Here is a 27,931-nt window from a genome sequence, read left to right as displayed (position 1 = left end):
CTGGAACCTGATCACACATCAATATTACACCCCCAATTATATTCTAGAAGATCATTTGGCTAGTGCCAAAATAAAGTGATCTTTTTAAAACCAGTTTTTTTTTGTAAAAAATCGTTATTTTTTTCAGCCATTAAATGACCCCGAGAACAAAATTGAAAATTCCGAAACCTTATTGCGCATCTATAAGATACCCTAAAACATATTCAAAGAGATGAGTTGTCTACTGTTATAAATGTAGGAGGAGTTCGAGGAAGAAGGTTTTTTGTGAAAAACTTCATTTTTACCAATTATTTGACCCCCAGGACTACCAGAGAATTTTTTAAACCTTTTTACAAAACAACATGATACCCCAAATCAAGCTACAAGAGTTGAGTTTGTTGGTTTATAAGATGTAAGAGCAGTTTGAGAAAGTGACATTGATTAGATACAAAGCATTAAGTTTTCATTCACAATTTTTATAGATATTCCAGTCCGAATTTCCTCCATCAGTTTTCAAATTACTACCCATTTTTGATTTAATCAAACAAAAAACTGAATAATGATAATGCTAACACGTTAATAGTATTAAACTAAGTATATTGACCTTTCCCTTCTGGCATAAAATTTATGTGAGGCCAATGATCAAAATTCTGAGATATGGTGTCTTTTAACTTTTTTAAGCATTTTTCAATATTTTTGTAGTGTTTGCCATGCTATTATCTGAAAGAAATATAAGAAATAACCAACAGAAAAATTTACAAATCATGTTGACTAACAAATAAAATCTTAATTTAAATATTAAAGTACTACCAAAATATTTCAGTGGAAAACAAAATCTGAAAAATTAAGTCCAAATTTCCTTTGTTTCGCTAAAAGTCAAACTTTGTCAGAGCCTAATTCCATAATTTAGTAAAAATATCGATTTTTATGTTAATAATAATTTACTTCATTAATACTTTTTCTATTTATAACAAATTATACTCATGAAATTGAACTTTTTCACAATCAGGATTTGATAACTCAAACCCTGAGTAAACAACGTCCTAAAGTGAAAACCTTTTTTTTTTAATTTCCTAAGGGCAGTGGACAAAGCTAACGAGCATAGGAATTGTTGTTTAAATAAGATTAGAATCATTTCTCCCATTAAAGAGTCGTCGGTGTGAGAGTGATATGATTCCTTGATTGTGTTAATTGAATGTTTCAGTAAAAGATGCGCGTGGTGTGAAAGAGACAGTTTGAGTTCCCCAAACGTCAAAGAATTTATTAAGTCTTTTGACTCTGGACAGTTCCTAGTAACAAAACTAGTGTGAATAGTACGAGTGTCTAGAGAGAGAGAGAGAGAGAGAGAGAGAGAGAGAGAGAGAGAGAGAGAGAGAGAGAGAGAGAGAGAGAGAGCGAGGGCATTTCCATTATTTCTGTTCTTAATTAAGGCTTGCTACGAAATACAGCACTGCAAATCTATTTTTGTGTTTCTTTTAGTGTTACAATAAAGTTAGGTTATGAGACTAGGATGTTAATAACTCGGGGAAACAAAACAAAAGTCGATCACTTCGTTCTTGCACACATATAAAAATTGAACCAACAAACATTGAAGGGTTCCAAAAGAAGTATTCCTTGTAAAGGAATGTTTCGCTTGTAATATCAAAGGTCAGGATCATGCAATGATTTAATTCAATGATGAGAACATTACATTCTAAAATAGAATAAATTGGACACTTTTGATCATTTCCGAAATAGTAAAAGAATGAATAGATTTTACTCTAGATGAGGAGGCGAGGAGTACTTCCGACTGAAATTCTTACCGATGTAAAGATTTAAAACATTATGTTATTGTACAAGTAATAGCTTTCCAAAAAACTTGCCTGACTAAACAAAATTATTCAATGGAAGCATGCATGTATCAATAAGGCTATCTTATCAGAAATGAATTTTAATTTTCGCTGCTGATCATAAATTTATAGCCGGAACGTGCTTTCAACTGAAAGGCTTTTTAAAAAAAATTTCCAATCGTATGAAATATGAAAACACGTATTGTTTTTGAATGTGTGTGGGCAGCTGCATCAAAATCATCTTGACAAGCAATTAAAGGGACTTAGACACGATTTGAGATAAAAAAAATTATCTTTATTTTTTATGTATAAAATGGTTTACTGGTGCATTTTAAATGACTGGCCAAAATACTGAATGTTAAAGTCAAGTTACAAGCAAGATACAGAGGTAAGAATTGATTGTTATGTAAACAAAGATCAAGTATTATAGTTGTTTACAAAAAATGTAATGTAGAGAATTACCATTTCTTAGACAAAATGACATGAAAAAAAAAACCAATTTAAACTAATTCAATATATTTATAAATACTATTATCAACAAATGAAAGAAACTTACACCAATACAACACATATGTAAAAAATGACAATATTCGAGCGCTAGCTTTGTTTACAAAACACAGAATTAAGAACTCTGTATCTTGTTTATAACTTGATATTTGACTTTCAAATTTTGATATAGCATTATTAACTTCTATATTTATCAGTTTAAACATTAAAAGTGTAAAAATAAAATAAATTTTAAGTCAAATCGTGTCCAAGTCCCTTTAAAAAAAGGGTGAATTCTCAAATTCATTTAAAAAAAACCCCTAACTTAACTTCAATTCAATTAGAATTCCTTATTTGCAGTTTCATTTATTGCATGCTCCTACAAAAAAGAAGGGTAGTAAATCCATGATATTTCCATTTATCCCATAAAGTTAAGAAGAGTGCAGCTGCCATAAAAGTGGGGAGGGAGAAGCACCCTGTGATGTAAACACATGGTGTGCTCTAGGGTATTCAACTCGTCAACTCGTCAATCGGCGCGCAAAAACTATGAATGAGACATTATGGCGCGAAATCCTGCTTTTACCGTTCACGCAACGAATGAACTCACCCATTGGCGGAGATCCATGGGGAGGGAGTCAGATGAATTTTTTAACATTTGTTTTGTAACAGCTAGAAACATGTTTATTATACTTTGGATCGGATGTTTTGGAAGAAATCTATCGAATGTGTGAATGTAAATTTAAAGTTATAAATTCATATTATTAAAGGGTTTCCAAATGTGGTATGCTGTGTCGATGGGACTTTCATTCGTATTCGATGTCCTGTGCAAAACGAGGCAGAGTTTATTATGCTCTAAATGTCCAGGTCATACATGCAATAATTTCCAACACATATCTGTAATTCCTCTCTCTCTCTCTCTCTCTCTCTCTCTCTCTCTCTCTCTCTCTCTCTAACAGATTTGACATATCGTTATGAAAATGAATTTATAATTATTCTAATATCCAATCCTAAAGCCATCCTAATTATGTTATAACTATCCTCATTAAATGAGTATAAATTGTAGATGGCTTGCGATGCTACATATCGTTTTGTAAATTGCGTTGCAAAATGGCCCGGAAGTGTACACGATTCCCGTGTATTTAAGGAATCCTCACTAGCCAGGATATTTGAGACTAGTAAGTATATAAATTCAAAAATCAATTTCTTTCATAAAAGAATTTAAAAGGATGACAAATAAAATATACATGCATATATATTTAATATTTTTCATACTTAGATGCGCGCACAGGTTTGATCTTAGGTGATTCTGGTTATGGCTTGAAAAGATTATTGATGGTACCCTACCTGACTCCATCAAACAAAGCCAAAGAAAACTTCAATAATGCATTGTGTCGTACAAGGGTAACGATTGAGCAAGCGTTCGGTTTCCTCAAGAGGCGATTTCCTTGCCTTCAAATAGGTAATATGCTCAAATGCTTAGAATATTAGCATGTAATTTACATGTACGTGTATAAGTACTCATAATACTTTTTCAAGAACAAGTCTCTTACTTTTTGGCTTTGTTTTATTTGTATTTAAAGGATTACGAGTTCAGCCAGAACAAGCATGTTCTATTGTGATGGCCTGTGTTGTGCTGCACAATCTGGGCATTGAGCGACAGGACATCTTTGACATCCCACCGGTCAACAGACATATAGTGGACGAGGTCGCATTGCCAGCTGTGAACGGAGTTCGGAATGAAGGAAAGGCAGTGCGGGACCATATTGCACAGACCTTTTTTTGCAAATTGATAAACTGGTAATTATCTTAATAGAAAACACACACCGATAAATTCAGAAATTAGATAATTTATTGTCCCCTGATTAATTTCTCCTTCTTTAACTTCAGAAGATGAATTTCTTCTTTCAGTTTCTCCTTTTTTATTTCCATCACTTCCATTTCCATCTCCATCTTTTCCATTTCCTTCATCAGTAGCTGTTTTTGTAGATCCACCAAACTTTGCTTTTTGTCGGATGTAGCTTGATCACAATGACTCACAGTCGGGATTTTGGGAGCCGGAACGATTGAACTGGTGGTGCTCAGAGATGATGACGTTGACTAGTGGCACTCCACGCTTGACTCGAAGTCCATTACATCTGAATAAAAAGCAATCTTATGCAATAGAACACTAGCGTTTAATGTAATTTTTTGTGTTTTTTTTTTTTACAGTTGACATGAATTCATAAAGCACTTGGTAAATCGCCATATTAGTTCCGATCGCTCCTCAGCTGCCACGTACTAGAGAACTGTAGCAATATTAACGTTTATTTAAAAATAACTCACAGTTTGTTTTTAATGCTACAGAACCGGGTTGTGCTGAACATTCATGTACATGTATTTATCGCTCAAATATATTCGTTATTTGTATCTTTGTCGTAGGCAAATTGAAATTGTCGCGTAAAATTAATACAAGTAAATGTTGAAATATGTAATGGCTTATTAATCAGCATTAAAATTTAATTTCCGTATCATTACAAACGTAGATAGATGTTATGTTATTCATCGGTAAAGTGATCTTAAAGATTATTAAAAACTTAAAGTGAATTATTCACAGAATTTAAAACATGCAATGCAATCAAACAAATATTTCTATCGTATCAACCGCATAAAAAATATGTTAAGTACATTAAACCAGTATAACGTTTTCTTTTTGTTTCTAAATATAATTAAAAAGATTGTACGTGAAAAGAACAAAATAAATTAATATACGCAGCTTATTTACCACAAGGCGTATTTACCACAAACTGTTTAAAATTATCGTATCATACATAATTGAAGTAGACTTATAAATTGTGAACAGTAAATTTTGCGCTTTATTCTTCTTTAATTTTGTTAAGCTAGGCCGTGTCCATTTCAAACAATGATTCTGACTGCTTTAAAATCATTAAATTTTTATTGGCTGTTGACCAAAAAAGATTTGTGACCATCCAATGAAAAAAATACACAGAGTTTGATTGACAGGTTAGCCAGCTGAATGTGTTACCCGATGTCCGAGTTTATGTGTAATTTAAAAAGAAACTACTTGCTTAGTACGACATGACAATATCACTAAGTGTTGATTTTTTGTAAAAAAAAAAAAAGAAAAAAAAAATACATAGGCGTAACTATAGATATAGAAAACTAATATTATGGTGGTAGTGGAGAAATAACGGATATAATGCGTATTTATACATTTATTTCAGCTTTAAAATTGCACCTATGTATACCTCCAGTATCAATGCCGGAGTCGAGATCCTGAAGTGAGGGTCGACCGTCCATTGGGTCGATGACGGCTCGTTCTATGGGGGTGGGGGACTGGGGTTTCGGTCCTCCACCGGTTTTAGGCCTCTTCATCTGTGAAATTTTATCCTTAGCTGTACTTTAAAAAAGTATCAATTTCGTTATCGCTCCAAACTTTCTTTCATTTTTTATGACATAAATCAAACTTAACACGCAATAAAATGATTCTATATATATTACCTCTGCATTTCAAATTTGCATACTGTTTTCCAGCTTCTTTTCCTGTTTGGACATAAACACCAACTCTGAAATTATAGTTTTTAGATTTATTTAAAACTTAAGATTGACCATTGGCATTTTTTTACTGTAATAAAAATCATGCACAACGAAAAAAAAAATGATAGAATTCAGAAAACGTTTAACGAGATACTTTGAGATTTAATACATATAACTACAGTAACATACGTGTAGCATATTATTCTATACAGTATATACAATGGTATAATATTCACTAGTTATTTAATCCTTAATTGCTTATATTTACATTCTACTGTGTTTTCCATTAAATTCTAGGATCTTCAAATGCCTCTAAATGCAACAAGTAGTCAAAGGTCAAATTGACGAGTTTTATTATGACGTCACAAACGGTGAACGCTGTAAACTGCAACGTCACAAGCGAAAATCAAAGTTCACGCTTGTGGCTGTTACTTTGGCTCTTCCATTAATATTAACTTACCCTTAGGATAAGATAGGAATTTAAAGGTATGAATCACATTTGCAGACAAGGCAAGAAGTTAAAAAATGTAAATATAAGCATTAAATCATGATTTATTTCTTTAAGCGTTTGAGGAATAACATGAAATTTGCTGAACAGCTTTAAAATGTCAAATTACAGATTAAGTTTACATTTTTGTAGCGTCTGGTTAACATATTTTCGAGAAAAGTAATTTTATATAATATTGTTGATCTGGCTAGGATTGATAGAAAAACATAAAACATGGTTGTGTGTATATATATACTGCCATTTATTTTTGCTAATAAGAAAAATTAGGCAATTAGGAGAGGTCTTCAAACAGTCCAATATCAATTACCAGACATTGAATGTAAGATATAAAAGGTGAGCAGATGACCTCCCCCATATTAAACAAAGATGTATACAATATCAACATGTACCAAATATACATACAACAAAAATATTGCTGAAAAAAAAAACAGCCAACCAAAGCAAACAGCAGGTTTGCCAAAAAAGACCCCACACAAGGTGGACTAACCAGATCATAGTAGTCAACAATATGAAAGATGGCAGTACATACAACACATATGGCAATGACTAACCCCTGCCTTATATGGAGATATAAATATAAACACATCATGAAGGCACAGATTATCTATATAACCAAACCAGTTAAAAATTTGAACACCACTAGGAACATCTTATCTTTAACTTTGCAAGCATAAACACATCAGTTGACTTCTGCCCTGTGTTAATATAACAGTATAATATACATTTTAAAAGTTTTTATACTATCAAACATGTATTAAAGGGGCATGGTCACGTTTTTAATCAAATTTCATTTTTCTGTTTTTATTATTTACAATGCTTTAGAAATGCATTTCTAATTATCAAAAGAAATTTGGGTGCCCGTCGATGAGTTTGAAGCAAGATACAGGGCTCACAATTCTTCGTCATGTAAACAAGGCTCGTGCCCTGTTTTTTGTTAACATAGGTTTAATATAACAGTAAAAATCTTTTTCAAGATTATTTTCTTTCTTTTTTTTAATTCAAACTTTCATGTACAAGTTATTCACATCTTCTTATATATTTAGTTTACAGTGCATACACATCACATATTCACTTCATTTGAGATTTAGAATATAAGTATAATATAGGCACAGTCACATACCGAAGATAAAAAAGCACATGTACAGACAAGAGTATACACAGGCAGACATATATATGCACAAACGATCTCGAAAACTTGCTTTTATTACCCATGAGAGTTTGAGTATTTTTAGTTATGAGGTGGAGGGGGGGGGGGTGAAAGAGGGTGGAGAAAGAGAGGGGAACACTATCTATCAAAAACTCATACATATGCAAGAGGATACATAAAAATAAATTTAAAAAGTATCAAAAACTCATTCATATGCAAGAGGATACATAAAAGTAGACTTATAGTTTTTTGCCATTATTTGCTTACAATTTCCTTGCAGCTATTATAAACACATTTTATAACAAATCGCAAATAGTTTGCCAATACTTTTCATAATCAGCAAATTTACAATTCTTCAACAATAGTAGTTTCTCAATATGTATTCTATAAGTGACAGTTCGTTTTAAAATGAGCGTCGAGAGGTTTGGGACATTCTTATATTTACTGGCAAAAATAAATTGTTTTACTGTAAGAATCAATATGTTTTCAAGTCTATACATATTTCTGTTTTTGAATTTACCAAAAAGTATAGTTTTTTTAATCAAATGTCATTAAAAAGTTAAACCTGTTTCTTAACCATTCTTCAAAGTAGAGCCATATTTCTTTGACATGAAAATAGTCCACAAAAAAAATGTTCTATAGTTTCTATATCTTGATTACAGAAAGAGCAGGCTGGCGAATCAATTATATTGAGTTTGAAAAGGTACTCATTTGTTGGCAAAATTCTATGTAAAATCTGGAATTGCAACCATTGAAATTTGGATTCTTTCGAGGTTTTAAATGGGAGTTCAATTCCATTATTCCATTCAATTTCTGTATAAGCAAATCCACTTTCTGTCTACTTCTTTACTGAACGAATTGATTTTTTTTTTTTGTTATCGATGAGTACATAATACATATCCTCACATCCTTTGCTTTTTTGTAAATAATGCTGAGAGAATTTGGAAAAAATGGTCCATATTCTACCTTGATTTTATTTAAGGCTTTTAATCTTTCAAAAACTGCTCCTTTCAAACTCCTATATTCTAGAAAATTGGTCTTAACATTTGAGTTTTCAAGAGTTTCAAGGCTAACAAAATTGCCTTCTTCTGTCATCAAATCTTTAATAAATTTATAACCACAGTTGAAATAATTCTTAATAAAAATTGATGAGTTATTAATTTTAATATTAGGATTAAACCATATATGTTCATTAAGTACTTTTATGTCATTTTGGCTATAGGGCATAACAATTTTAACGGAATCTAATAAAACTTCTTTCCAAAACTTGTTACTTATCTTATTGCTAATATTGATAATAAAGTCTCAACCTTTTCCCCATAGGGTTTCTATTTTTAATCCTAATTCTGATTCAAAAAGTTTTACCCACTTTTTATTAGAGTGGATAAGTCTTCTTATCCATGTATATTTCAATGCACAAACAAATTCCATATAGTCTATCATTTTTAATCCCCCATATCTGTAATCTTGAATTATAATGTTTTTCTTTACCTTATGGACATTGTCTCCCCATAAAAAAATGTAAATTTCTTTCTCAAACTGTTGAAGGTATTCTACACTAGGTTTTTATAGCTAGGATTAAGTGGTTAAGTTTTGGTATTATCAGAGTTTTAATCACAATCAATCTTCCAACTGTTGTAAGATTTCTTAATTTCCATTGCTTTATCAAACGGGTTACTTCCAAAAATTTTGATGGGTAATTTAGTTCTACCATTTCATTTAAATTAACAAAAACTTTAACACCGAGTAGATCAAAAGTGGGATTGTTTCAATCAAGCTTCCATCGCGAGTGGTGAAAAACTTCTTTTGAAAATTTTTTACTTCCGATCCATACCATTTTAGTTTTGGAGAAATTAATTTTTAGACCAGATATGCATGCAAAATAATCAAGTTCTCTTAAAATACCATCCATGGACTGATGTGATCCATTAAATATTATTGAAGTGTCGTCAGCATATTGCGAAAGTTTGTATTCTACACCATCAATTTCAATTCCACGAATTTCTTTATTATTTCGAATCAAAATCCCTCAGCATATAGCAGAAAAAGATATGGGGATATTGGGTCACCCTGTCTACATCCTCTTTGAGGAAAAAAATAATCAGAGGCAATTCCATTTTGTATAACACAAGATTTAATATCGCTATAAAAAGTTTGGATCCAGTTTTTGATTGAAATCCAAAATTAAAGAAATCCAGTGTTTGGTATATAAATTTCCAAGAGATAGTATCAAAAGCTTTTTCAAAATCGATTAACATTAGAAGGCCAGGGATCTGATTTTGTTCAGTATATTGCATTATATCATATATCATTCTAACATTTTCTCCAATAAATCTACCTTTTAAAAACCCAGTTTGGTCTTTTCAAGATTATTTGTCTATACTCTTATTCATTTTAAGCATAAATAAACAGTTCACAAATATTTACACATTCATTTTAGGTCAAAAACTGGAATTTTCACTTCAACATTCAAAATGTAAACAAAAGCTTTGTTAACATAGCGAGGAATTGTAAGCTCTGCAACTCGCTTATAACTCAACAAATGGCACTCAATATTTTAGTTGCCTGTTCAAAATGCCTTACTAAAGCATTATAAACATCAAAATCGAAAATATAATTTTTGACCAAAATCGTGACCATGCCCCTTTAAAGACAGATATACATGTAATCAAATATTTTCAGATGAACCAGTGGGCACTTGTTACTCTAATAACAAAATCAAACAACAGAAACATTGGTTTAAAAACTACATATACAGCACATAAACACATCAGTTTACTTCTGACCTGTGTAATGTTATGTGTAACCACATCATGCACATAGTATACATAAATGTTATACACGAATAACACTTAAAATAATGTCCAATATAAGACAATATTTACATTCTACTGTGTTTTTCCATTAAATTCCGTGATGTTTCAATGCCTCTAAATGCAACACCTATTCACTGCGTATGAATTTACGAGTAATTTACATAAGTAGTTCTCAAACAGTGATTCCTATGTTATCTGTTAAAAAAAAACATTGCATGAATGTTGTCAAAACACCATGTTTTATAATTATTCAACAAAAATGTTGACTTTATTGGTAAAAACAACATTTCAAGAGTTATTTATCATGGATTACATTTTCATGCTCGTCGATCACATCTCAACAGTCTATGTGAATACCAGTTTGAACCGGTTTTGCAAAACAGCTGTTCTTGCTGTTACTTACTCACTCCCTCCGTGATCTGCACTTTATATCGATTTATTTAAGTAAACAATTGATTTCTTCAGTAAGGGAATGTAAATATAAGCATTAAATGATTTATTTTTGACGTCGTCGTGTCAATAACTGCCGTCAGGTGAGCAAACAAATTATCATAACGCGCTAACGCGCGTTATTCAATTTGTCTGCTCACCTATATCTTCTGTTACAGAGATAAGATTATCAGAATTGAAGAAACCTTTGTTTGTGCCTACTGGCTCACCTGTGTTTTCTAAAAGTTGAGACACTATTGATAATATAGGGTTATCTTGCGTAGAGGAAGAAGAAGTCGTTGGTGCAGGTAACTCATTGACGGTGTTGTCATATGTAGCAGATGCAGCATTTTCTAGGGGTACCACTGTACTACTTGATGCATCAGAGTTTGGTTTCTGCAATTTAACAATTTCTTGCGCAAGTCTTTAGTAATCGATTGGTTCAGCCTGAGGTTTATGTTTTGCTCTAGTACTTTCACTTGTCTCCACAGGATGTTTGCATTTTGGCATGGAAACGCCTACAAGATATTTTAAAACTGTTACAATCAAATTTCTAAATGTTCCAAATATACAATTAATGCAACTCTTGAGTGTACAACTGTGGACGACTGTTTTATCATTTGGACTAAAACCAAGGATGAATTAAATAAGTTTTACAATATTTCAAACAATTTGGACAACCATTTGAAATTTACAATGGACTGTAGCGAACAAAAACTCCCATTTCTTGATGTTATGATCATAAAAAGAGAGGACATAATTATTATATATATATTATAAACCTACGGACACCAAACAATACCTTGTTTATGATTCGTGCCATCCAAAACACATTAAGAACAACATACCTTATAATTTAGCCAGGCGCCTTTGTACTATAATATAGGACAAAAATCTTCTAAATTCCAGACTAAGTGAACTACGCTACCTGCTACAACAAAGGAACTACCCCAAATCATTAGTTGAACATGGAATCAAAAAAGCCACATACTATGATAGAAATGAGCTACTACAGATAAAAGATAAATCAGAAAAATGTGTTATTCCATACGTCTCAACACACAACCCGAAAAATCAAGAGTTTTACCAAATTATAAAAAGCAAGCTTCAACTTTTAGAACGTGATAAAAATATGAATGAAGTCTTAAACAAATTTCAGATCATTAAAAGTAAACAACAAAGTCCGTCTCTGAAAAAGATTTTAACCCGTGCCAAATTTGAAAATATCGAAGAAACACCAGCTGTCCGTAAATGCCAGAAGCCAAGATGTGCAACCTGCCCTTACCTACAAGAAGGCCACCAATTCAAGTTCAAAAATGGCAGAAATTTTAATATACGTTCCTCTATTACATGTGAAAGTTCCAATTTAATCTACGTTATTACATGTGCAGGATGTGTAGAAAACTATATTGGTCAAACCGGGGATACCCTCAGACATCGAATGACTGTCCACCGACAACAAATTCGTGAAACAAAATACCAGTGCACGGCTGTTAGCGGACATCTCAGAAACTGTGCCAAAAACATTTTTCCGAACTTTACAGTGTGTCCTATCTATAAATTTCATAAAACAACAACCGAAAAAGAACGTGAAACAAAAGAAAAACATTTCATTTCATTATGTTAACCAAAACTGAATGCATTATAATTATGAATGTTTGAATATATTTTATGTTTTTCTTGTACAATTATAGAATATTTGAATATATATTATATGTTTTTCCCGTACTATTACAAAACGCTTTTACTATGACGTCATAATGAACTCTGAAAAGCGCAACATATACTTGATGTTATATGACGTCACAATGATCTTTTGAAATGTATGTACTTATGTATCTATGGTGATTGTTCAAAACTCCTGAAGATTATAATGAAACTGGTAGAGTTTTGAATCGGCTTTCTGTAATTTTTTATTATCTATTACTTGTGTGGATTAACTTTACCCATTTTGGATTATATATATATATATATATATATATATGTAGATAAATAAAGCCTTGGTACAGCAAAAAATACTTAAATAAATAAAACAGAATGCGACAGTCCAAATTAAATTTATTTAATTTGGACTGTCGCATTCTGTTTTATTTATTTAAGTATATATATATATATATATATATATATTATATATATATATATATATATATATATATATATATATATATATATATATATATATATATATATATATATAGATAAATCCAAGAAAAACCTCAGTGGTCGGTGAAATATATATAAAACTTAAATAAATGAAAACACAAAGATCGAGTAAAACATAAGCGCTTTCATTTTCTTCAGATGTTTTACAATACTAACATGGTAACGTTTGTTATGACGTCATAATAGTTTAACGGCGTCTTCAAGTCTCTGAATGACGTCATATTTTCCCGTATTTTTAGATATCACAATACTAATAATAACAGATTATATAACACGGTTAAAACATGAATAAAACATTTAGAATACTCAGATGTTACATTAAGCTATTCAATTTAGGTTTAAAAGTTCTTATAAAATGTTTTTCTTTATCACGCCTTTCAACAGTATTAGAATTGTACATTTTATAGAACGGAAAAACAGTGAATGATTTTTTTCCGCACAGGTCAAGGTGTTCACTAACTTTTAGTTTGCGGTATTCCGGTTGGTTGATGTGCTGTTTGTGAATTCGGATTCTCTCCCGTAAGGTACTTCCCGTTTCTCCAATATATAGTTCCCCGCAACCTGAGCACGTGATAACGTATACTAGATTTCTGGTTTGACACGACATGTTGTTGTTAACGATAAACTGTTTCCCACCAAAATTAAAATGATGTCCTTGTTTAATATAGGGACAAGTGCCACATCGCGAATCCTGGCATTTAGTGACTTCAAACTCCGATTTTTCTTTGAAATTGGATTTAGTAAGGATGCGTCGAAGATTCTTCGGCTGTCTTTTGCTGTTTATAAATTTTTGTTTTTCAAATATCTTGGCCATTGTTTCATCAGTCTTCAAGACGTCGTTTAGATGGTGAACAGTCGGGGCGATGTTAGTATTTCTGGGATTATGGGTGGTAACCAGTGGTAATATCTTCGATTTTTTATTGTTGTTTTGAACGGGATTGAGGAGCTTCTTTCTGTCTAATTTCATGGTTTTTTCAATAGCATCGTCAATAATTTTATCCGGATAACTTTGTTTCTTTAGATACTTTTTTAATTCCTGTAATCTCTGTATTTTGACAGAGTCGTCGTTAACGATTGTGCATATTCGTCTAGACAGGTTATACGGTATTGCTCTTTTCGTATGTCGTGGATGACATGAGTTGAAGTGTAAATACTGATGAGTATCCGTAGGTTTGTAGTATACATCCGTCATAATGACTTCGTCTTGTTTGGTCAACAAAATATCTAAAAATGAAATTCTATTCAGGCTTTCGTCCGCTGTAAATTTGATATCTGGATTAAGTTCATTCAATATATTTTTAAAAACTGACAGATTGTTGTCTCCAGAATTCCAAACAATAAAACAGTCGTCCAGGTACCTTTTCCAGTGCTTTGTTATATACATTTCCGTCTCTTCGTTAAATAATCTATTTATTTCCTTATACATTTTCTCTTCCAGGTATCCTAATGTAAGGGTAGCATATGTTGGAGCCATTTTAGTGCCCATGGCGGTTCCTTTAACTTGTTTAAAATGTTTTCCGTTGAATGTAAATGTATTATTAGTCAATACAATTTCTGCAGCTTCTAAAATGAATTCTTTTAAAAACCGATTGTTGATTTTTTCAGGTATCCTATTGATCCAATATTCCATCGCGTTAAGTCCCAGAGAATTTGAAATGTTGCTGTACAAATTAATGACATCAAAAGTAATGAACTTGCTATTCTTATTAATTTTTTCAGGTAAATGACGTAGAAAATCCAAGTCATCTTTCACGTAGTTTAACATCAGTACACAATGGTTTAAGTAGAATGTCAAGTAAATTGCTAAGTCTTTGAGTAGGTGCTGAAGGCCCCCCTACAATAGGTCTGGATGTGATATCATCTGGATGTGGACAACGGATGTATTCAGAACACTGGACTTTGATGGCATCTTTAATTTTTGTTGATTTATGAATCTTTGGGAGACCATAAAAATTGCTTTCTTTATATTCATAATCTGTTAGGTAGTCTTCCTCTTTCTCAGTTAAGCAGGATGTTGTTTTATGTCTTTTTAACAGATTCTTTATTTTCTGCATCGTTTTTTTATCATCATTGGTTGGTATTTCCTGATAATAGTCGACGCTTGACAACATTTTCATGATATGGTCTTTATAAAAACCAGAATCCATAATCACTACTGCGCCACCTTTATCAGCTTCTTTAATCACAATTGATTCGTCGTTTGCTAATGATTCAAGGGCTGTGGTTTCTTCTCTTGATAAGTTGAATTTTGTTTTACAGTTGTTGATGTTACTGTTAAGAGGTAGATTGTTTAGTGTGTCACAAACGGTATTTAAGATGTCGTTTTTACCATTTTTTGGATTAAAAAATGATTTGTTACGTACAATGTTTTCTTCCGACTCTGTGTCACTTTCACTCTCTTTATAAAAATGTTCTGCTACTTTCAATTTTCTTGTGTATTCCTTTATATCTGTCCTTAGTTCTGACATATTCCTCTGGGGTGTTGGGGTAAATTTCAAACCTTTACACAAAAGTCGCACTTCAGCTTCATTTAAAAGTCTGTTAGACAGGTTAATCACTTTAGGTTCGATGTTGTTTGATGGCAGTATAGATTCTAAATCTTGATCTACATATACCGTGGTTGTGTGCGGCGTCGTTCCTGAAATCTGTGATTGTAGCGACGATTGGAAATTAAGTTGTTTGCTCCTTGGTTCGGTTTGCCTCCTCCTAAAAAATAGTTTCTGGCGTTTTTCCCCACATATGTCACATGATTCTTTTTGTAGACAGTGTTTGTATGAACATTGTTATAATTCTGGTATTTTCTCTCGCCTGGTGTTGATTTTCTATACAGCGTGGCGCTGTTGTTATTACGGTTTGATTGTTTGTTTTGGTTTTGGGTAGTTGATCGATTGTATCTTTGGTGTCCTAATCCGTTGTTGTCTTTGCTCTGTCAGTTTTTAAAAATATATTGAATGAACTTAATCCAGATATCAAATTTACAGCGGACGAAAGCCTGAATAGAATTTCATTTTTAGATATTTTGTTGACCAAACAAGACGAAGTCATTATGACGGATGTATACTACAAACCTACGGATACTCATCAGTATTTACACTTCAACTCATGTCATCCACGACATACGAAAAGAGCAATACCGTATAACCTGTCTAGACGAATATGCACAATCGTTAACGACGACTCTGTCAAAATACAGAGATTACAGGAATTAAAAAAGTATCTAAAGAAACAAAGTTATCCGGATAAAATTATTGACGATGCTATTGAAAAAACCATGAAATTAGACAGAAAGAAGCTCCTCAATCCCGTTCAAAACAACAATAAAAAATCGAAGATATTACCACTGGTTACCACCCATAATCCCAGAAATACTAACATCGCCCCGATTGTTCACCATCTAAACGACGTCTTGAAGACTGATGAAACAATGGCCAAGATATTTGAAAAACAAAAATTTATAAACAGCAAAAGACAGCCGAAGAATCTTCGACGCATCCTTACTAAATCCAATTTCAAAGAAAAATCGGAGTTTGAAGTCACTAAATGCCAGGATTCGCGATGTGGCACTTGTCCCTATATTAAACAAGGACATCATTTTAATTTTGGTGGGAAACAGTTTATCGTTAACAACAACATGTCGTGTCAAACCAGAAATCTAGTGTACGTTATCACGTGCTCAGGTTGCGGGGAACTATATATTGGAGAAACGGGAAGTACCTTACGGGAGAGAATCCGAATTCACAAACAGCACATCAACCAACCGGAATACCGCAAACTAAAAGTTAGTGAACACCTTGACCTGTGCGGAAAAAAATCATTCACTGTTTTTCCGTTCTATAAAATGTACAATTCTAATACTGTTGAAAGGCGTGATAAAGAAAAACATTTTATAAGAACTTTTAAACCTAAATTGAATAGCTTAATGTAACATCTGAGTATTCTAAATGTTTTATTCATGTTTTAACCGTGTTATATAATCTGTTATTATTAGTATTGTGATATCTAAAAATACGGGAAAATATGACGTCATTCAGAGACTTGAAGACGCCGTTAAACTATTATGACGTCATAACAAACGTTACCATGTTAGTATTGTAAAACATCTGAAGAAAATGAAAGCGCTTATGTTTTACTCGATCTTTGTGTTTTCATTTATTTAAGTTTTTTATATATATATATATATATATATATATATATATATATATATATATATATATATATATATATATATATATATATATATATATATATATTAACATATGAAAATGGAATCTCTGTATGTGCATGAGTAATAGTCCACATGACCATGAGTGAGAAACAAAAAAATAGTCCACACGGCTCTGCATGCTGACCAGAAAAATAGTGCACATGATCTGCATGTGAACCAGAAAATATATTGCACACGACTGTGCATGTGAATCAAAATTAGCAACTAATTGTAAATTTTATGCATAAGCCTGTGAATATATTGAACTCTATGAATGCAATTTAGCTCATAAAATAATAAAAATATGTCGGACTGCTTATCTTGAATGTTGAATGACAGCTTTTCTAATGTTGTGAAGGTATTTCTTCATGTGGCGAGAACCAGATTCAATGAAAACCCCATCTCTCCCCAGGTAGGTCAGGTCCGCCCAGAAACCACGATGAGACCAAAAATGAATTCCCTGAAGCTTTTCAGTCTTTGACTTGAGCTGCTTGTTCACAGTCACGACATCATCATTGAAGGATGTCCGAGAGGCCCATGGTTGACGTCTAAGTAGTTGCCCTATGATCATAATGATAACTGTAGGGATTCCAACTCCTTATCTCAGCGAGATTCGTCGAGATTGAAAAATTTTGACGGACGTCTGTTCCGAATCTCAAAACAGTGCCACTCAAAGTGATTCGGGAAAATTTGCCCCAACTTCGGCCGGTTGTTATGATAGAAATACACTGAATTAAATCATCTGCTCGCTTCAACTTTTTACATTGAACATCCCTTTAACTCCCTATCAACATAAAATGTTAGCTTCCTACCGTTAAAAGATGTATATCCCACAAAATATGAACTTGTTTATTTTTCAATTCATTTCCACACTCATTCACATCTCCAATGCTGAAGAGTTCCAGTCAACTTTGTGTGGCGTCCGTCAAAACTTTTTCAGTTTCGACGAATCTCGCTGAGATTAACCAACCTCCTTTTTGAGGTATTCCGCATATGACAAAATGTCAGTAGTCACTTTTCGTTGATCCGCATGGCACAAGTGATTTTCACCTATCTGGATGAAAACACAGTGTTAGGTTTGAGGAAATTCAGAGATTCCGTAGATCGTGAGAGTCGTGCGAAAGTAATACCTCCCTTCACTCGGAAGTACACGTTGAAAAATTCCTGGTCGAGTTTTAGGAATATTCCTGTAAACGGCGAATAAACGAATGTCCGATTTTGCAAACATCTATCGCCATTGTCTGGACGGAGCCTGTCTCGGGGAATTTAAATAACCACTAGAGATATTATTACCTCAAACAAAATTTCAAACAAAAACTTGATTGCGGTATTTACAAACTTGTTGACAGCTGACAGTTAAAATGACGTAGTCAAAACATCGTGCGACTAAACGCTGCACCCTGATTGGCTAAAGTAGACAAAAAAGAAGATCAGCTAAATACTAAAAAATGCTCAAAAATTAGAATTACAATTGAATTATGACTAGACTATTATTTTTGGTACTGGCATAAAAATAACATATCACAATTTATATAAATGCTATTATGTACAATAATGCTGTAATTTACACTCCAACTTTTTAATGTTCGGGTTTGATTCGTTATCAGGTTCGGTGTGTATTGAATAAATGAACAAGTTATGTAGTCAATAATAATATAGTGCATTATTTGGACAATTCCTTTTATTGTTTCTAACAAACAAATAAGTTCTATAAAATAGTTTAAGCATTGTGTTGTAAATTTAATCGACAGGGTTTTTTGTATAATTGCAATCGGGTTCGTTACCCGGCCTGGGTTGGTCTGTTGATTCGGGGTACAGAAGACGGTAAGAAATGGTATTCTGCATAATAGTACATTGTTTTCACAAATTTCTACAAACCTGTAAGGAACGTGTTTTGCTTATGCAATACTCTCAGAATGCTTGTTAAAAAAGTTTTTCACCTTATACAAAAATGGCGACAGATAAGACTTTGGTAGCTCTCATACGTATAATATCGTTTCACACTTCTGAAAAAAAAATCTGCATAGGACACAAAAAAAAGAAAAAGATTTAAAAATACTTGCAATGAAATTAAAGATAAACATAGTCTTTTATAACTTATTTATTTTACATCAGACGTTGCAAGCAAAGTGTTAGACATTACCTAAGAATTGAAAATCAGGTGCGTATATCAGGTATAAGTAAAGCTAATTAAACAGAAAGAGCCTCTGCAGTTCTATTGTGAGTTCACTCAAAATATAGAAAATGTAGATGGCTTTTGATGTCAAAAGAGGTTACACAGGGTACAGCGTCTCTGAAGAAAAAAAGATTAATGAAGATACGCAGAATTATCAAAGATGTGTAAATTCCCAATGACTTTTTAGACATCTTCATCCATTATTCTGATGTTACGGAATAGAAGTTGATAATGATATATTCGTTTGTTTGCGTCAGTATTCTGCGCAATAGTCTAATTTTTAAGTTGTTAAAATGTCAAGGAGAAGTCAGGGTTAAAATTTAAACCTCTTTGATGTTTCCAGATATACTACAACAGGCTATGGTCATAATGGAGGAATTGCGTCTACCAACTGAACAAACTTTATTAAACTTTGTTCAATCATAGATCACTTTAGGAAATATATATCCTCGTGTGTAGTCAGCATGAATCAATTTTAATGTTAACTAACTATATTATTTATTTTGATGTTTTAGCAATGATACTTGTAACCCATTTCTTTAACGATAAAAAAGGTAATCCAATGTGTTCTAACACGCTACTGACAAATAAAGGGATCTGAGTTCACTTATCACGTAGTACCAATTTGAATGGTTCCATGTCTTCACAATACATCATGCTCAAAAGTAGAAAGATAGTTAGTTGTTTTATTTTACTTAACGCGTGTTATGTATTTTTCTGCAATTTCGCTACCATTATGCCCACATGAATCACCAAAGAAAATACTTTATTGTTTGTATAAATGTTTACTTTCTTTTTCATATTTGTTTCTGAATTTATTGGAAAAATTTATAAAGGAGCATGGTCATGATTTGAACATGATTTGAACAAATAGTTCTAAAATTTCATATTTTGAAAATATTGTATACTGTGCTAAACTTAAATATTTCTTATTGACAACCAAAGCTCAAATGTCAGCTGTTGAGCTACAAACGTGATACAGCAAGTCTTTGTTATGTAAACATAGCTCAAACCAAGTTTTGTTTACATCTCATATATATTGGAAAAATATGGTGGCATATCTCTGCCCCTTGTGTGCAAATGATCTTTCTATCAAATATGTCGACATGCAAGATTTATATGTTGACATGCAAGATAGTTATGTCGACATGTAACATACCTATGTTGATATGCAAGAAAATTGCCATTAAATAAGAATTATAAAAAATCTAAACAAATTCAAATATCTCTCATGTGAAACCCAGGATGGAAGATGCTATTCATTTATGCTGACATTCAACTAATTTATGTCAACATGCAACATAGTTATGTTGACATGGAACTTGTTTATGTTGACATGCAACTTGTTTATGTGGACATGCGAGATAAACTTATTAGTTGCATGTTGACATAAATATGTTGCATGTCGACATATTTATCTTGCACGTCAACATTACTAAGTTGCATGTTTACATAAATTAGTTGCATGTCAGCATATTCATCTCGCATGTTAACATAAATTAGTTGCATTTCGATATAGATAAGTAGGATATCGCATCCTAGATGTCACATATGGGGGCGATTTTTAGAGATTTTTTATAATTCTCATTTGATTGCAATTTTCTTGCATGTCAACATAGTTATGCTCCATGCTGACATAGCTATCTTGCATATCAACATATTTATCTTGTATGTTGACATATTTGATAGAAAAAATATCTTGCATACAAGGGGCAGAGATATGCCACAAAAAGTTTCTTTAAAACAGATTTTTTAAAATAGTAATTTGATTTTGAACACATCTATACAATATCTAGTATTGGTCAAATCCCATATTTTTCTAATATGACATTGTCTAGCCAACAACATTCATGGCGCGAACCTTGTTTACATAACACAGAACTGCAAGTTCTGTATCTCGCTTAAATTGTGAAACTAATATTAAAATTTTGATTAACTATTAGAAATACCAAAGCAAATTTTGAAACCGATAAAAAAAAACGCGTAAATATAACATTTGCAAATATTTTATGCTAAATTGTGATCATATAAGTATTTATTTCGTTCGTTATTTTCATTGCTTTTTTATTACTTATTCAAAATTTTCAATTGGATTTTCAACAATATAAGCTTGATAACACGATAGACATTTTGTTCCAGTTCTTTTCATGCAGAATATTTCTAAACATCCTGAATAAATCTTAATGAGATCCATCGTATACATGTATATTTTGTGTTAACTAGTTAGACTTTAAAACTTACACACGTACATATTTTTATTTCATTGCTTCTTCAAATGAAAGCTATACTGCATAGATAAAGTACGTTTACATTGGCTTCAATAAAACCAGCCATACATTACAAACACAAATACTAAGTCGCATATCATACAAAAAAATACTATAGTCGAAATCAATTTTCTCGGGCTTTAATTGTCAAAAATAAAAAAAAAAGTTTTTATAAAAAAAAACCCCAATGAAATCGCAGGTATATCGCTTAAGCAAATGTTTTCTTGCACGTAAGGTGATGCAAATGCACATAAATTAGGTTAAAAGGAAAATCTAATTTGTTTAATTATGTTGATTAAGCGATGTTAGCTGCTTACTTGTAAACACAGATAATATATCAGTGTGCTATATTTGGTGCACAATTAAACTATAAAATCTTTTAAGCTTGTTTACAATTTAGTTTAGGAAGAAGAAAGACATTGTAAAGGTAATAAATGTTTGGTTTATTTTTAATTTGATTTACTTGATACGCAAAAGTAATGTACAGTGATGGCAACACTTGCTCGGAACAATTGTTAACATTAACAAATAAAAAACTGTAGTTTTAAATTTGTTTTAAATATAAAAAAATGCTTATTTTAAAACAATTTTCATCACAACTTGATTTTGCATTTTTTGAAACTGTGTTATCTATTCAAGTTTGATTTGAGGCAGTACAGGCCTTGGGTAGTCGATCGTATGTTAAATAAGTCAGTAGGTTTATATTATTACCCAAATAACATACATGTATCATGTTTCAAAGTCATTCATCAACTTTGAATTAACGCTGAAATATGCTTGCATATAAAAGTTGAAGCAATGTTAAAAATGCAACGTTTTTCAATGTTAAAACTCAACGCTGATTTAGGGTAGAATTTTTGTTGAAATTTAGTGTGAAATATGTGTTAAAAATCAGTCAAAATTAAGTTAATTTTCAAATAAAATGTTGCATATAAAAATATGCATGTACTTTTATTAGTTTGTGCTACTTTATATGTTTTGACACTTGATTAAAAAAATAGTAAATACAGTTTTTTTTAAAAGTCGCTCTTCATTTAAACCTTAGTGGTATACATTTTTTCCTAAACAGCTTGTTTATCATGTCCTTATTGAAATGTTGAAATTGGCTTTTAAAAAATGATAATACAGCTATCGTATGAACACAAAGAAAAGAAAAACCACGCGCATTCCGCCAAAAAAGTAGCTCTGCTTGTTTTCCAAAAGATTTGAACACAAAATTGTAGAATTTTTAACAGTCAGTTCATCATTTGCATTTTGCAGACTGTTCTAAATATTAATTCCAAAATACTTCAAAGGAAAATTTAAAGTAGTCACAATAGTCCAAAAGTTATAATTCCGGCATTTTACCATTTAATTAGATTAGCATTTTACTGAAAATGAAATCCGTGTAGTGACTGCACGAGGTGTATCTAAGAACGGGCTTTCTTTGTTCGCCACTAGCGTCTTTAGCGGTCAAACTGACACAGAGCATTCTAGAAAATTACATAATTCCCAAGATCAGCAGTGTTTGCAGTAGTGATGGGTTTGTGCGTGCCCATATTACTGACCTAGTTATTGCAATTAGCTACTTGCTGTACAGCTTAATCTCAAAGGACTGCGAACGATAGCTTTGTCTACCCGCCTAACTAAAAGTCATTTTTTGAAAGTTGTCTAATTAAAGTTATTTTTTTATAATAATGTAAACATTTATGTATATTTTCATTAAATATAAATTATTTGGTCAAACAAAGAGAGATAAGTTTGTATTTTGGGTTAAAATAGCTCATTTCATAATAGAAAATAACGGAAAACGGAAATGTTTTTAAAAACATCCCCCCCCCCCGTGAAACAAAAATTCCTTTTGAGGGGTTTTAATTATTGTTATTTAGCATATTTTTACCAAAGGGTTTGTTGTTTCACGGGGGGGAACATATGTCTACAGACCAAAATACATTCCAAAAAAAGAATTTTGCTTTGTAAATTTTCGAAAAATAATTACCAGATATGAATTCAAATGAAATTTTACTTGAATACATATCGTAAATATGTAATTAAGTTTTTATGCAAATATGGGCCGCTAAATAATATTTTCCGCACTCATAGAGACCGATTTCAATGAAATTTTTCAAGACCCCGCGTTAGCAAAGCTTTTGTTTTAAAAATAAATAATTTGATTACACCTATTATTTTTATATACATTGATTAGGAATTGATTATACTTTTTAGTTGAAAACTTAGTTTTTGAATATCTGACAGAAATTCCGAAATATTTGGATAAAAAATGTAGGCGGGAAACGGGCGTTAGCGTTCGCAGTTCTTTCTTGTATAAAAAAATCCTCTTTTTTTAGTGGAACGTGAAATGTTTATTTATTTTATAATTTAATGAACTCTGGTTGTAACGCGCAGCATTTGATTGGATAGAAACGTTTAGTTTAATGTGTATAACCTGGTTTGCACCTCACAAGAGATGTCACAATGCACCAACGTCAAAAACATACTTATCCGCTTGACGTTACGTTTAAATTTCGAACAGATTAATATTATCTTTAAAAGTAAAATGCTCTCAATTTTTACAGAAAATTACTGTAACTTGATTTCAACCATTCCCCAACGGAGAAACGACGTTGCTGCTCTCATAGTCATTGCCCTGTTTGTTCAGCTTGTATTTTATTAATAATTAATGATACTAATCAATGTTGAGAACCGTTACAATGATAATTATTGTACCTACTCTCAACATGTTTTGTTTATTTTTTCACTTAACGCAACATTTCTTATTTACATAGCAAATGCTTTTGTCTATATAAAGCACAAACATGTAACTGCAATAATAAAGATAACTAGAGCAAAGCTCGTTGCAAAGCAACGAGTGGGTCTTCCGTTAATGTCGGGAGTAAAGCTGGAAGTTCCTGTAAAAAACAGAGCTCTTAAACCAATAACAAGAGTAACAAGAATATGAAAGATGAAAAAAATCGAATTGTTCCTGGTATGACTTAACAAAATACGAATGATTTTAAGTACGACTTAACAAACAACTTTCCGATTTCAAGAACGACTTAACAAAAAAAATCCGAATGTGTTCAAGTACGACTTAACATTTATTTTTGGTACGAGTTAATTTTACTTTAAACATTACGTTATTTTTTAAACCAAGGACGCGGAATCAAAATTTCCGGAAAAATCAATTTTTAAACCCCGATATCTCTGTAATGCATCGTCCGATTTTAAAACAGGTTTCGGTTTTAAATTAAGCTTAATAAAAGTTTATTTGCTGCTTTATGATTAATAGCAAATTATTGGTCAGAAAGGAGTTATTATGAAAAGACTTAGTAGCCCTTCTGGCCCCTAATTTGAGGGGTCAGCCCCCTTTTCTTGATATCAAATAAAAGGTCTCGCTTATATAAACATATTTTGTTTTACAAGTGTTCGTGAATTGTAAACCGTTCTCAAGATATCTGTACAAATGTGTTTTAGGGGCCGACCCTTTAACCCCTTACCGGGGCCACTAACAACAAAATTTTTGGTATCATATTGTTAAGAACATAATTTTGAAGAACTTTTGTTCTGCATTGCTTTTAAAAATATTTCTCCTTTTTCAGATATTTATGATCAGAGTTTTGAGTTCTGGCCCCTTGAAACCCCTAATTACGTAATATATGACTTAGGTATGGTAATGTATAGATGAACAGCTGTACAATGAACATTTTTGCTTTTATAATTAATAACAAAATATTTTTCAGTAAAGAGTTATTGTAAGAAAACATTAGAGCCCTCTTGACCCCTAATTTGAGGGGCTAGCCCCTTTTTCTTGACATTAAATGAAAGGTCTTGTAAATATAAACATATTTTGTTTAACAAGTGTTCACAAAATGTTTACCGTTCTTGAGATATCTGTACAAATGTGTTTTAGGGGCCGACCCTTTAACTCCTAAATGGGGTCATAAACAAAAGCATTTAAGGCAGCATATTGTACAAAACATTATTTTGAAGAACTTTTGTTCTACATTGCTTTTCAAAATATTTCTTCTTTTTCAGATATCAATGATCAAAGTTTTGAACTTCTGGCCCCTTGAAACCCCTAATTACGTAATATATGACTTAAGTATGGTACTGTATAGCTAAACAGCTGTACAATGAACATTTTTGCTTCAATAATTGATAACAAATTATTGTTCACTAAAAAGTTATTGCAAATAGACTTTAGAGCCCTCTTGGCCCCTAATTTGAGGGGCTAGCCCCTTTTCCTTGATATCAAATAAAAGCCCGTGCAAATTGAAACAGCTTTTGCATTACACGTTTTAACAAAATATTTATACGTCAAAAGATATTACGGAAAATGTGCGAAAATTTTGTGAAAAAATTTGGTGCTAATTTTCAGGTTCAGGCGAGCTTCTAGGCCTTGCGCATTTTTCGCAATTGGAAGCATGGAGGGAAATCTACAGACATTCATCTACAATCCCTGCAAATTTCAAGCTTTTATCTTGATTAGTTTCAGAGGAGATGCGTGGACAAAATGACCCTTAAAAATTTACAAAATCGTCCATATCTGAAACCGGAAGTGACGTAATCATTTGAAATTTTATTGATCAGTAGCGACATTGATGCTTTATAACTCCTGAAAATTTGGTGTAAATCGGTTGAATAGTTTCTGAGAAATAAGGCTCAAAAAAAGTCAGAAAAAGAAAAAAAAGTATAACTAGAGCAAAGCTCGTTGCAAAGCAACGAGTGGGTCTTCCGGTAATGTCGAAAGTAAAGCTAGAAGTTCCTGTTAAAAGCAGGGTTCTTAAACCAACATAAGAAACTAAGACGAAAAAATTCGAATTATTCTTGGTACGAATTAACAAAATCCGAATGATTCCAAGTACGAATAAACAAAGCTTATCGATTTCAAGAACGACTTACCAAATACAAATCCGAATGTGTAAAAGTACGATTCAACAATTATCGAATAATTTTAGGTACGAGTTAATTTAAGTCTGAACATAAAACTATTTTCTTAACCAAGAATGTGGAATCAAAATGTCCGGAAAAATCAATTTTTAAACCCCTATATCTCTTTATTGCAACGTCCGATTTTAGAACGGATTTCAGTTTTAAATTATGAATAATAAGCTCTTATTTTCTGTTATTATGATTAATAACAAATCATCGCAAAAAATAAGTTATTATGAAAAGTCTTCGTAGCCCCTTTGGCCCCTTATTTGAGGGGTCACTCCTTTTTTCTTGATATCAAATGAAAGATCTTGTAAATATAAACATATTTTGTTCTACATGTATTCACGAATTGTTGACCGTTCTAGAGATATCCGAACAATTGTGTTTTAGGGGCCGACCCTTAAACTCCTTACCAGGGCCACCAACATAAATGTTTAAGATACCATATCGTTTAGAACATTATTTTAAGCATTTTTTGTTCTATAATGCTTATCAAAATATTTCTCCTTTTCTAGATATTAATGTTCAAAGTTTTGGACATATGGCCCCTTGAAACCCCTAATTACGTATTATATGACATATGTATGGTACCGTATAGATAAACAGATGTACAATGAACATTTTTGGTTCTATAATTGATAATTTATTTTTCAGCCAAGAGTTATTATAAAAAGAATTTACAGCCCTCTTGGCCCCTTATTTGAGGGGCCAGCCCCTTTTTCTTGATATCAAATAAAAGGTCTTGTAAATATAAACGCATTTTGTTCAACAAGTGTTCAGAAATTGTTGACCGTTCTAAAGATATCTGAACAAATGTGTATTAGGGGCCGACCCTTAAAATCCTTATTGGGACCACCAACAAAAATTTTTTAGGAAGCATATTGTTAAGAACATTATTTTAAACATTTTTTGTTCTATAATGCTTATCAAAATATTTCTCCTTTTCTAGATATTTTTAAGATCAAAATTTCGGACTTTTGGCCCCTTAAAGCCCCTCATGATGTAACATATTACTTAGACATGGTACTGTTTAGATAAACAGATGTACAATGAACATTTTTGGTTCTATAATTGATAACAAATTATTTTTCAGTAAAGAGTTATTGCAAAAATACTTTAGAGCCCTTTTGGCCCCTAATTTGAGGGACCAGCCCCTTTTTTCTGAAATCAAACAAAAGATCTAGGTAATCTAAACAACTTTTGCATTACATGTCTTAACAAAATATTTACACATTAAAAGTTAGGGCCGAAAATGTGCGAAAATTTCGTGAAAAAAATTGGTGCCAATTTTCGAGCTCGGGCGAGCTTCGCCGCCTTGCGCATTTTTCAAAATATAAAATAAATAGGATCATCTACAAACATTCATCTACTATCCCTGAAAGTTTCATATTTCTATCGCAATTAGTTTTTGAGAAGTTACGTGGACAAAATGGTCCTTAAAAATTTACTAAATCCTCAAAATCTCAAACCGGAAGTGAC

General features: G+C 32.0%; 2 protein-coding genes and 1 pseudogene across 2 annotated transcripts in view; 2 read left to right on the top strand and 1 right to left on the bottom strand.

Moving 5' to 3' along the window:
• Positions 1-3,332: 3,332 nt before the first annotated feature.
• LOC128156016 (putative nuclease HARBI1) lies at positions 3,333-4,095 on the top strand. Its single transcript, XM_052817970.1, has 3 exons — positions 3,333-3,469; positions 3,571-3,753; positions 3,875-4,095. The coding sequence occupies exons 1-3, from the start codon at positions 3,358-3,360 to the stop codon at positions 4,093-4,095; spliced, it is 516 nt and encodes a 171-aa protein (XP_052673930.1). The 5' UTR covers positions 3,333-3,357.
• A 47-nt stretch (positions 4,096-4,142) lies between these two features.
• On the bottom strand, positions 4,143-11,464 carry LOC128156548 (uncharacterized; annotated as a pseudogene).
• A 10,485-nt stretch (positions 11,465-21,949) lies between these two features.
• Positions 21,950-27,931, top strand: part of LOC128191744 (low-density lipoprotein receptor-like) — a 30,449-nt gene continuing 24,467 nt past the window's right edge. Inside the window, exon 1 of the mRNA XM_052863986.1 lies at positions 21,950-21,965. The gene's annotated coding sequence lies outside the window, so the exon portion shown is untranslated. The remainder of the gene's footprint in view (positions 21,966-27,931) is intronic.

This window comes from Crassostrea angulata, chromosome 7 (genome assembly GCF_025612915.1).
Source record: "Crassostrea angulata isolate pt1a10 chromosome 7, ASM2561291v2, whole genome shotgun sequence".
NCBI lineage: Eukaryota > Metazoa > Mollusca > Bivalvia > Ostreida > Ostreidae > Magallana > Magallana angulata.
The sequence above is the reverse complement of the archived record's forward strand: the minus strand, read 5'-3'. Positions and strand labels throughout refer to the sequence as shown.